Source organism: Ciona intestinalis, unplaced genomic scaffold (genome assembly GCF_000224145.3).
Source record: "Ciona intestinalis unplaced genomic scaffold, KH HT000084.2, whole genome shotgun sequence".
Lineage (NCBI taxonomy): Eukaryota > Metazoa > Chordata > Ascidiacea > Phlebobranchia > Cionidae > Ciona > Ciona intestinalis.
In genome coordinates this window covers 22,620-34,465 of record NW_004190406.2, presented here as the reverse complement: position 1 = coordinate 34,465, position 11,846 = coordinate 22,620, and the positions used below count along the sequence as shown (strand labels likewise).

The 11,846-nt window shown below is 33.8% G+C and overlaps 1 protein-coding gene and 2 long non-coding RNA genes across 5 annotated transcripts in view; all 3 read left to right on the top strand.

Annotated features, from left to right (window-relative positions):
• Positions 1-11,376, top strand: part of tmod (tropomodulin) — a 35,287-nt gene extending 23,911 nt beyond the window's left edge. For 2 of the 3 annotated variants that reach the window (XM_026838427.1, XM_009863059.2), the window contains exons 2-9: positions 676-833; positions 4,980-5,081; positions 5,922-6,096; positions 7,499-7,611; positions 7,700-7,807; positions 9,978-10,106; positions 10,315-10,458; positions 10,781-11,376. In XM_026838427.1, coding sequence (XP_026694228.1) covers positions 699-833; positions 4,980-5,081; positions 5,922-6,096; positions 7,499-7,611; positions 7,700-7,807; positions 9,978-10,106; positions 10,315-10,458; positions 10,781-10,975 — 1,101 coding nt within the window. In that variant the 5' untranslated portion in view covers positions 676-698 and the 3' untranslated portion in view covers positions 10,976-11,376. 3 annotated transcript variants of the gene reach the window in all.
• Positions 1,823-3,064, top strand: LOC113475025. The gene is made up of 2 exons (XR_003396761.1): positions 1,823-1,951; positions 2,031-3,064. It is a non-coding gene; the product is annotated as an uncharacterized LOC113475025 (long non-coding RNA).
• Positions 8,123-8,811, top strand: LOC113475024. Its single transcript, XR_003396760.1, has 2 exons — positions 8,123-8,485; positions 8,558-8,811. It is a non-coding gene; the product is annotated as an uncharacterized LOC113475024 (long non-coding RNA).
• Positions 11,377-11,846: the final 470 nt, after the last annotated feature.

Sequence of the window (11,846 nt, the reverse complement as noted above, 5' to 3'; positions counted from 1 at the left end):
GACATATACGCCCACAATGGTAGGAGCGACGAGCCTTGAACCCATTACCTAATGGTTACAGGCAGGCGCGCTAACCACTACGCCACGGCGCCGGACGCAAAATTTTGTAAAATAAAACATTCATATCAACTATAATTGTTAAATAAACAATTTTGCATTGATTTATATTGCAGTTGTTGCTTCAAAACAACGTCTTTATATGTATCCGCAACAATTTGTTGTTTTGTGGCTGCTGATATAAATAGTGCGGATCGTTAACGACACGTCTTTTTCCTGACAAATAGACGAAATTTTAATAAAAATTAAATAAAATTTAGTGTATAACAATACATTATGTATTTATAGCAGGTGATTTTCATGTTTGAGGTGTAATTTTCTTTTAAAACTCGTTTTTTTTTATTTAAAAACTACCTGTCATCCGTTTTATCCGCCCAATCCGCCTTTTACCCACAGAAATAAAAATAATAATAAAAATCTACTCTTTTTTATTTCTGTGCTATTACCTAGGACCAGATAAATATACAACAGAATATGCCTGAGGGTTAATAATAAAAATAAATTATGCGCAGCTTGCATGTTTTAGTATTTACCCAAGGGAGCAGGTCATACGTAGGGTCGTTTTAATATAAAATGTATTTATATTTAGTAAAGTATTTAAAACAAGTTTGTCTTTAGTGTAGCAGTACCGACAGTTTAAAATGGCTGAAGTTTATGAGTTTATAAAGCAAGAACAAGAAAAGTATCTGAATATTAACGAGGATGAAATTTTAAAGGATTTAACTGAGGATGAAATTGAACAGTTGACTTTGGAATTAGAAGATTTAGACCCTGATGTAGGTATATTATAAAATGGTTTGTTATTTAAAAATTAATTTACTGTTTTTTCTTTTATTCTTTTAAATTAAAAAAGGTTGTAATGTTTTTGTTGTTACTGTTGCACTCAGTACCACGCACGAAATATAATAGCATGGAAGCTTACTCCGTATACGAATTAACAAAAAATATGTAATTTTAGTAAATTTATTATTATTTTTGTAATGTTTTTATAAAAATATACATTTCTGCTAAAAAAACTGATAACATTAACGACGTGACAATAAGAAAATGGAAATTTCAGCATGCGTTGACCGTGTGGTACTTAACAAATCTGTTTTTGATTGCAAATATGCAACCTGTTTTCAAGCTTCTGCAGTCAAAATAATCAAGTGGTCAATCGCTATTATGGCCATTTGCCTACATTTAAACAAATTATCAGAAACAAAATTTATACACAAACTACAGATCGTATGAAAGCGAATAAAACGAGATTGTTGGAAAACATGACAATTGTAATGTGATATGACAATTGTAATGGTTTATCAAAGGTATTCTGACGTAAATATTCGTTAGATTATCCACGATGGACATGAGTAAAAGTGTAAAACCTACACCAATGTTTCATTTATTAAAAAGACGTTTCTAATTTAGTATAAACAATGTAATATTAGTCTTAATTAACCGCGTGCAAGACAGTGCGTGCAAGACAAATATCTAAACCGTTTATATCGCGTCAGAGATAACGATGTTTTTTATCTGTATGACAGACCCTTTTGGCCTTTTTGAACGCGCTGGTTGCACCACTGGCCGCAACAGTTATAAATACTTTTTAATTAAATATTTTTTATTGAAAACTACGAAACAAGACGTCTCTTTAACGGCAAACCAAGTGTTCTGTAGTATTTTGACTAGCAACGCTTTTCGACTGAATACGAACGCATTCTCGTACGCCTTTCTCCTTAATGACGTCATAGGATGGTGCTCGGGCTTGTGTCGAGCTTTTCGTTGAAGCTCGGCGAACCCGAGCTTTTACAACTTCAGAACATCCCTAGTAATTCCCATCGTAATTTCACTGCAACGTTACTTGTCAAAACCAGGGCAATATTCTGGTGTGCAAACTACCAAAGAACAGAAGGTAAAAAAAGATTTATGGATGCAAACGCATCAATCTTAAAAGATAAAAATATGCTGATTTCCAGTCTAATCGATTCCAGATTTAAAACTGCATTTTTGGGGAAGAAGAAACAGAGAAGTACAAAGATTCTACTGATTGAAGAGGCTTAAATTCTAAACAGTGCAGGCGATTCTGGAAACCAAACAGAACATTCATCGGTTGAAGGAAGTCCAAGCACTTTGAATTCATCTAACACGGACTATTGGTTGTGTTTTACTGAAATTATCCTTGAGGGCGAAGGTGCCAAATGTTTACCTCATCTCATAGCCCAACATAAGCCCAGCTCACTGAAATCATTTCCGAACTTGGATCGTACCTAACCTTATCTGTAATACAAAGAAGAGACGATCCTCACACTTGGTGGCAAAGTAATGCAGCAACATTTCCTCTTCTTCTTTTAGAGGCAAAAAATATCTTTGTGCCCCTGCATCATCAGTGTATAGCGAAAGAATGTTCAGTGAGACAGGCATGGTTTACGAGGATAAACGTAACAAACTGTTACCACGGAATGCTGAAAAGCTCTTGTTTATACACAGCAATGCGAAGCGCTTTGATGTGACAAAGGTTAAATGAACCTCCAAGTTTCCTGGCGTGAAAAATACTCCAATTTCGTTGCTTTCTACTAAATGTCAGGCTCATTCATTTACTAAATGTCCGCATCATCCACGAAAGGGTAAGGTACAAAGTTTATGATCATGGTCATTTAGTGTATTTTAAATACCTTTATGTGAAAATACTTCGTATTAAGTTTTTATCTCCAGCCAGCTCAAGAACATGGCGGTGACAGTTTCCATACGATCTGTAGTTTGTGTATAATTTTTGTTTCTGATGATTAGTTTAAATGCAGGTAAATCGCAATGATGTGAATTTTAATTAATGCAAATATAAGAGCTAGGAGCGACGCTATCAGAAAATTAGAACCAACAGAGATTGTAATATGATATTACAAAGTATCGTCCTGGTCGGGCTTGGACAGAAGCCAAAAAACTTTGTTTGATGGCATCCCACGAAAACCAGAGTTTTATTATGGCATTTTTCACGAGAATAAATTTACAACGATTGCTTCCCTTGTTACGTGTGGAAAGTATGCTACCGCACGCGTCTTCCTTTATTTCCTACTCTGGCGCAGAGCGTAAAATTGTGACGCTCATACACGATGTTTTGATCTCGTGGTTGGTTAGAAGTGGGCACATTCCTCCCGATTATTATATTATGAAACGTCATAATTAATAGTTATGTTGTTATATGACCAGTGACGTAACAATTAAATAAAACATGTTCCAATTCCTAGCGAAAGAAAGTAATATTGAATGCAACGCGTGTTTTGGCACGAGAGAGCAAATTCACAACGAATAAAAATAATTAAAGAGAAAGCTACGCTGACTCTTCTCGTTATCTCTTAGTAGCTTCACTTTTTTTTATTTTTAACATTTTTTCGCTCTCGAATGCAATATTATAGCAGTAGCATAAGGCTTGGCGCTCGGCCCAGATTTCAGCCAAGCGTCAAAAAAGGAGATGCTTGGGCATGAGCTTTTGAGTTCGGGCTCGGCTCGGCACATCCCTAGTCATAACAGCGGGTAATCTTCCCGTAACATTGGCACTTTGTAACAAACCAATTTTCTACGATCACATATTATCCAATTTTTTGTCTAAGCTGCTTGACGATGTCAAAATGACCAATAAAATATCAAATTAATCAAATTGCCCGTTGGTAAATTTTGTCGCATTTCCTTTGTTGATTTACCGTTCCTGTAGTCTGGCTCGGTAAACGATTGATCCTTTCGTTAGAATGTAGGTACGCGTACGATAATATAGATAAAGATTGCAACAACTTGCGCAATCTCCAATCAGTCACATTTATTAAAAGCAGTCGTATTGTAGTTGATTTTAGGTCATAGAATTTCGATTTAAATCAACTACAAACGATCGTTGCCGAACAAAATTTAAATCAACTACAAACGATACGCCCACAATGGAGCAGCGTTGAGAACCCATTACTTCTGGGTTACAGGCAGGCGCGCTAACCACTATGCCAAGGCGCCGGACATCTATTTTTTAATATGTTACCAAAGTATAGGAAGGCGTGTCCAGGTGTGGCGAATCTCTGTTTCGCGACACTGACACATCGCTAAACTTAACAATTATCCTGTGACAAGAAAATGTAAATAACTGAAATTGGACTAAGTGTCAGTCCAATCGCAGCTCTGGACCTGTGGGCGTTTTTTTTTTACCAATGGGGGTGACATTATCACTGATAAAGGGGTGTTTCTACAATCTTTCATTTTTGCTTAACTAGGCTACTTCTTTCCATAGCCGCCAAAACCCGGGCCGGCGCAAACTACCTTTCTGACTGGTTTATTTTATAAAATACGCTAATCTTATGCGCTTGTTTACTTCATTATGTAACGCGCTTATGTTAGGTATGCAGTAACATCGCCTGTTTAACGGGGTTATTGTTTGTTTAGCCGAATTGTAATGCCTTCTTACGGGCCATCGCAGCCTCGCGTCAGTATAAATGCGGTTTCTAGACAGTTACGTATCACTATCGTATGACGTCATAACCTAAAACATAAGTGCTCTCTCGCCACCCAGGTTTTTCGTCAGAATGCTTAATGTTTTGACGCCTATGCTTCTTTCTAAATATAACACAAGTAACATTTATTGTAACTATTATTTTGGATTTATTTTCTTGTAATAAGAGATATGGTGAACCATTGCTTGGCTGCGGGGCTATTTACATCTGTTTTTATCACACTGACAATTGCAAACGCTAATTCTTCAATAGCCAATTTCTATGTTTAAATAAAAAAGATTTTTGCTACCTCCTGGTGCATTTGAAACCCCATTTTCATTTTTTTGTTAGAACCCCTGCTGCCTTTCTTTGGGTAGAGTAAATTTATTTATTGTATTGCTTGCATCTGTAGTTGCAATAAGATTAACCTGATTTCGCCTTCTATTCTTAACCTTGCCAAATACTTTCTATTTGTAGAATCAGTTGCTACCAGCAGGATTTCGTCAAAAAGATCAAACGAAAAAAGATCCAACAGGGCCATTAGATCGGGAAAAGTTGATTACTTACATTGAAGAAGAGGTATAGATGTGCATGTGATGCATACATTATTTTTGTTGTTTTAATTTGCTTTTTACTAATTTGTAAACAAAAAAATAATATGTATAGTCAAGTGGGGTCATAAAAACAATGGGGTACTTGGGGTAAGAAAGAACAACCCCCCCTCTAGCTTTTGTGGGTAAAATAGACATTTATTTTTTTATCCCAACTTTTATTATTAGTTGTAATTGTTTTTTCGGTAAACACACAAATTACTAAACCAAACAAAAAATTGACCAAAAATTCTTTTTATGGGGTTTGCTAAACTTCTTGTGAGAAGGCCTTTCGAGTTAAACTTAATATAAATGCAGTTATTTGCTACATATTTAAATACCTTGCTGCTGGTATATTTTAATTTTAAATTTAAGAACATTTCATACCCTTTTTTTCTTTTTTTTACTTTAAGATTGTCCAATTGTTTTTGTTGACCCCAATGAGTAGGCTATTAACTTTGTGATAAAATTGATTGAGGTGTCTTAAAAAGCATAGACTACATAATACCTAAGCTATATAAATAATATTTGTATTATTTCCTTGTATTTTATTGGTAATTGTTTTCTTCTTTTTATAAAGTTAAGTTGATTTTAAAACAATTGTTTTTTATTGCTCCACAATTGTTTTTTTTACTCCAAAGACAGGGTAAAATCAACAGCACAAAATTTTAAGTAAATTTTTAATAAACATAGAAATCCTTCAATCTTTTCTGGTCATTATGGTGTCATGAATATTGTTCCTCCTGACTAAAAAAAATTTACTTGGAGAAAAAATTGAAAATTTATGTTTTCTGTTTTTATTACCCCACTTGACTATAACTTGTTTTAGGCCAAAAACGTTGAAGATAAAGAAGATTTAGTTCCATATGAAGCTGGGATAAAAAGAGGAAAAGTGTTTGAAAAAACTGAAGCTTCTGAAAAGTCGCTTCCACCGTCGCACCTTGATCCAGAACTTGAAGAATGCTTAAACAGTGCAACTGAGGCTGAGCTAACAGATATTGCTGGTATGTGGTATGTATACAATTCATAATGATCAGACAAAAATTCTTTAAGCAATGTTAGACAGTAGTTGTAATGCTGAAACATGGTTGTTATTTTATATTTAAAACCAATATGAGGTATTCATAAGCTTCTAACTAAAAAGTTACTCGTAAGTTTTAAAAGGTAAAAGCTTATGCCGGCATAAGTATAAACATATTTTTTATGGCTTATTTGATGGGTGTCACGAATCATGATATTAGGTTTTATTTAAGAAATAGACTGATCATTGCACTACCACTGCTGTTGATCTTAAGTGTATTTTAAGACGTGTTTGTAAGATATTCAATTGTTTATACATTTATACTGGCTATTCATGGGCACTCGGATATTTTTGTGCTGTATTAGCCACAAATGGAGATGTTAGGTTTTAAACTGCAATATATTGATAAGAAAAGATAGTTAAATGAATGCATTGATATAGGTTAGGGTAATAACATTGTTTGTTCATTTGTGTTCAATGTACTTAATGATTGCCCCTTTCCAGTATATATTAATATTATTAAATTAACACCAAAGCTTTAAAACAAGAGCGTTTAAACACAATCTGCACAATTTAAAAACCAGGATTGGCGAGTATTAGTCCAATACTAGCCCATATTTTCGGACTTTGGTCATTCATTTATTGTGCTTTAAAGCCTCCCATAAGAGTGCTCAAAATAATTTCTTTACATTTGTGAAACTGATTTTTTACCGATTCTTTTACTTTAAAGTAACCTTGGTCCTTGTTTAGACCACACACACACAAGTCTTCAACTTCAAAATAATTCTCAAACATACCATGAGCCCATATATACATTTTTTTTAAAAAACAAAGGGTTACAAACTTTGTGTATGTCTGGCTTTACCTGTAATAATATATGGTCAAGGAAATTCCCGAAAAATGATAGTTTTTGTAAGTTTTCTTTTTTTTACCTCTTGGTACATTGTACATATTAATCTCTAGCAAAATAGGTGTTTAAGTTAATTGGAAGCAATCTATCACATATTTGTTGCTTGAAAAAAGTAAGGTTTTGTTCTGATGTTTGTAGTAATTTTCTTAATGATGTCATTAAAGAACTGTTTCCAATATTTAGGTTCTGGTTTGATTTTTACCAGAATAAACTAAGTTTACATTGCTAAGGTTTTTACAACCTCATTTTCATTAATAACTTGGACAAGAAGTCTCAGTAACATAAGCATCCAATTTTTAAAGGCAAGTCCAGTAACAAGTTTACACAAATTTAGTCACAATGCCGTAATGTGTTCTGTAACTGTTTGAGTGATTCAAGTAGTTAAGCTCCACATGTTTTAAATGTTACTAGAAAGTGGGAAATGTATCTATTACTCTTATTCTGTCATGTAAGTTAATCTTGATTAAATTTACAGCAATATTGGGAATGCATACAATGATGAACACAGATCAATTCTACAGTTCATTGATGGAAACAAAAATAGTTAACAAGACAGGGTATACAAGCACCACAAAATGTGAAATGAAGGTAATTTGTGACCTCTATTCTATGTAGGTTAATGAAGTGGTGAATCATTTAGATAAACTTATTTCTTTTACATAAATATCTAATATAGGTCACAGCTTTAAGTGAACCACCCAATCCAACAGATGTTGAGGAAACTCTTTCACGAATCAGGGACAATGACAAGTCATTGACAGCTGTAAACCTCAATAACATCAAGGTGTGTCAACTTAAATTTACCAAGTCTTAAAGAGTCCGGCCCCCGTTCTCATGGTTGCGCAGTTTTTTTGCATAAGAGTAAAGTTTTATGTCTACTGATGCTAAATGTACAGCTAGTTTGTGAAAATTCGCTTTAATTAAAAAGAAATAAATGTTTAAAAAATCAAATTTCAAAGTTGTAAAAAACGTCACTCGCGGGCACTGTGACGTCACAATACAATATTTCATTTACAGGCAAAACCCGGCCTATCAGCGGTTTACCGTTTATTGGTGCAGTTTTGATAGATAAGCAAATCAAAACGTTTTTAAGGTATTAACAATACTTAAATGGCTTCAGCAATTTATTGCGAGTTATTTCCTGGGGATCAGTGTATAACCACATAAAATAGCTTATTAAGCTTAGTGGAGAATAAGTTTTCGTGACTTTCCAGGGTTCAGATTTTAAATTCTTTTCGTTTTTTCCCAATATGACATAGACTATATTTATATCTGTATTTAAAGATATCTTATGGGAGTTTATCAAGCCGAGTAATCATGCCTGATTGGTGCTGTGTTTAAAATAGAAAGACAAGAATGACTAAAGCGATAATAAGTATATATATATATATATATAGGTGTGTGTGTTTTCATTTTCAAAAGGAAGAGTGGGGCATAAAAAAAAGCAAGCAACATTACATTGGTATGCTGGTCATCTTATATTTGTAGTGCACATTTTACTTCAGATGGTTTTACTATGATATGTTTACATTAGGATATGCGAGGAAACTGGTTCGGATCAAGTAAGCATCATTTGTTTGCAGAGCGCAGAAGAACACAGAAGAAACAAATCCACCATCTGGTACAAGCGTTCTTTATTCAAAACAATGAAAATAATCCAATACTTAAATGTGTATTTTTAGAAATGTTGAATGAAAACAACATAACTCTTGCATGACTCACATTTGGTATGAAACAAGACCATTCAAAACTGAATGATGAAATATTCTTGCAAATGTTGTTGAACTGTCACTATAATGTTGTTCGCTTACATACTTTTGATCAATACTGTTGAACCTTTATGTTTTCCTTTTCCAGTCATTCCCGTACCTATCGAACAAAGTTCTGATCAGCTGTGAAGCGATACTGCTTAAACAAAATAAGCATCATAAACATGTGATTGACCAACTTCTTGGTATGAAGGCTACCAATAAATACTATATTGGTGTAAATTGATTTCGCTAAATTTGTATTCCATGCTTGGGTCTCAACACATATGTGTTTACACAAATTTCAACAAATTCGGGGAAAAAGACAGTGCAACACTAACCAACAGACTTATTAAATGTCACACTTTTTTAATGAATGCTATTCTTGGTCAATCAACCAAATTGTATTTTTGATTTTCTCAGCTTCACTTGCTTTCCATGGTAGGCAAACTTGGCCTGTCTACTTCCCCAACACTTGCTGGAAGTACAGGTTCAAGCTGGAAAGGCTCAATGCCTATTGCTAGTGGACGAGGATCTTACTTATGTCACTTCATCAGATGAAATACTTCTATCTGACTATACATCACACACTTTTACATTAATGTTAAAATGACAAATTTAAATAGTCTAATACTGTAATACACTTACAAACAAAACAACACACATTAATTTTAAACTAAAATCAGGCCACGGCAATACCTACGCATATTTCTTAATTTAAAAGTAACAGAAAACACTATGTCGACGGTACACTCTGTTTTGCTGCAAACATAAATTCATTTTCTGCTAGTAAAGCCTAAATCAGCTGATCGATTAGAAAAGATCGTGACGTAATTTACGTCATAGTGCCCACGAGTGACGCAACAATAGGCAGATTTTTGGTACTTTTTAAAACGTTTTTTTAGCCAAACTAAATATTTTTTTTACAAAAAATTACCACAGATAGTATTTATTAAGTGTAAATTTTCATTTAAAACCAACTTGTATGAGTGTGGTCCGGACTCTTTAAGCCTTTTAATATAGTTTTTAATTTTCACAAATGTTTTTATATTACGTAAACATACCCTGTATGAAAAATGTTTCTAAATTTTACACAACATAAAATTTTTTAAACGGGAACCAGCCATAAAGTTTAGTTGTCTGAAAACAGTTCATAAAATTATTGAAACTAATTTCTAAACTTCTTAAACATGTTCTTCTTTTTAGCATATCCCAATTCATACTCTTGTTGATTATTGCGAAGCAATAAAAGTAAACACATGTGTCACATCATGGTCACTTGCAAGCACACGTACAAACGATTCTGTGGCGTTTGCAATAGCTGATATGTTAAAGGTAACAAAAATATATAACATATTGAGATTAAAGTTAAAAAAAGGTTTGTGGTTGTTTGAATACTATGGTGGGCTTTAACTTGCCTATAAAGTAGATTTAGTTAAAATGATTAAGCAATAATTTTGTTTAATTTAGTGTGAGCAACACTTTAAAGGTATTGGCAGAAAAAATTATACTATTTTTTAAAATAGTAATACCTGTTTTCCAGATAAACAGAACACTAAAAGTATTAAATGTTGAAAGCAATTTTATTTCTGGAAATGGCATTCTTGCGATTTTAGCCACACTTGAAGACAATGATGTTCTTGAAGAACTCCGCATTGATAATCAAAGAGCTCAGTTTGGAAACAAGGTACTTTAAATAAATATAATTTATTTATCTTTGTGTGGCTGGAAAACTACAGTCGGTATTACACAGGTGTTCTGTTTCCTACACCTCTTGCACACTCACTTGTTTTAGTTTATGTGTTTTTGTAACATATGGCCAACAACTTGGGCAACCCATTAGTGAACACTGTGTTAGAGTAATTGCTTTTGAATGACAGGCCCAAGAATATATAGGATCACAATAGTAGCATTATTGAGCATCGAAAGGCAGGCGCGTTAATGGCTTTTGCCAAGTTGCCATTAAATTCATTTTGTTTGGTAGTGAAAGAAGTAATGTTTGGTTTTAGGTGGAAAATGAAATGTGCGAAATTTTGGAAAACAACAAAACTTTGTTGAAGTTTGGATATCAATTTAATCTGCAAGGTCCACGTGGTAAAGTGGCTGATTGCCTCACCCGTAATTACGATACAAAGCGTAAAACCAGAGTCAATTACAACCCATCAAGTGTGGTTTCTAAAACCTTTATCAAGAAAAGGCGATAAATTTGTTTGTTTTGGTTCATGGCATTTATCAAGAGTATGTGTAAGGAATGATAATATTTTGCTGCTTTCTCTTTTTGCATGAACTTTGTTATTTACCAATGTACAGAGATACAAATTATTCTTTAATAAAACATATTTAGCATTTTAGTTAAAGCTCTAATTCTAGGTTTACTTCGAAAACTACTGATTGCGAATGTACTTATTTATGTATTGTGTTTGTATTTTTTATGGCTCCTGACTATTTTAAAATAAATGTATTATAGGACTCGATTAGAATTTATATCTATCCCAATGTATATTTGATTTTGCTATCTACATCTTTGTACTGTGTTTTGCTTGCTTTTTTACATATGTTGAGCGCATGTATTTGCATGTAAAATACACATCAAAAAGAAAGTGAATATATCACGTTGCTTGTTAAAATAAAACCGATTCCTTGAAGCACAATTTTAAAAGCTTCAACTTGCAGTAAAACATCACCAATCCCGACAGTGTTTGTGTGGGGTAACATTAATTTACTAACGCGCGGATTTACGGCGATGCTTAAGGAGACAACAATATTATAGCGGGACAAGACGGGGACCCAGTGCATACTGTCGAATATTCCCAAACTGAAAATATATATGATTTTGGGAGGATACCACGAATTAGTACAGTAGGGGAAGATGGGACACCTTGTCATAGAAAAAAGGCTATATTTTATTGAGCACGGTAGTGGTCATATAGATTTTTTCGTCGAGTTGTTGTTGTTTTTTGGGTGATTTTTCTGCACTTATTTCATTCTAGCATTTCGTAACCGCCTATTTCCCGCCCGGCTAATTCCCCCCGACTGTTTCCCCCGGCTATTTCCCCCCTGCTCTTTCCCCCCGAT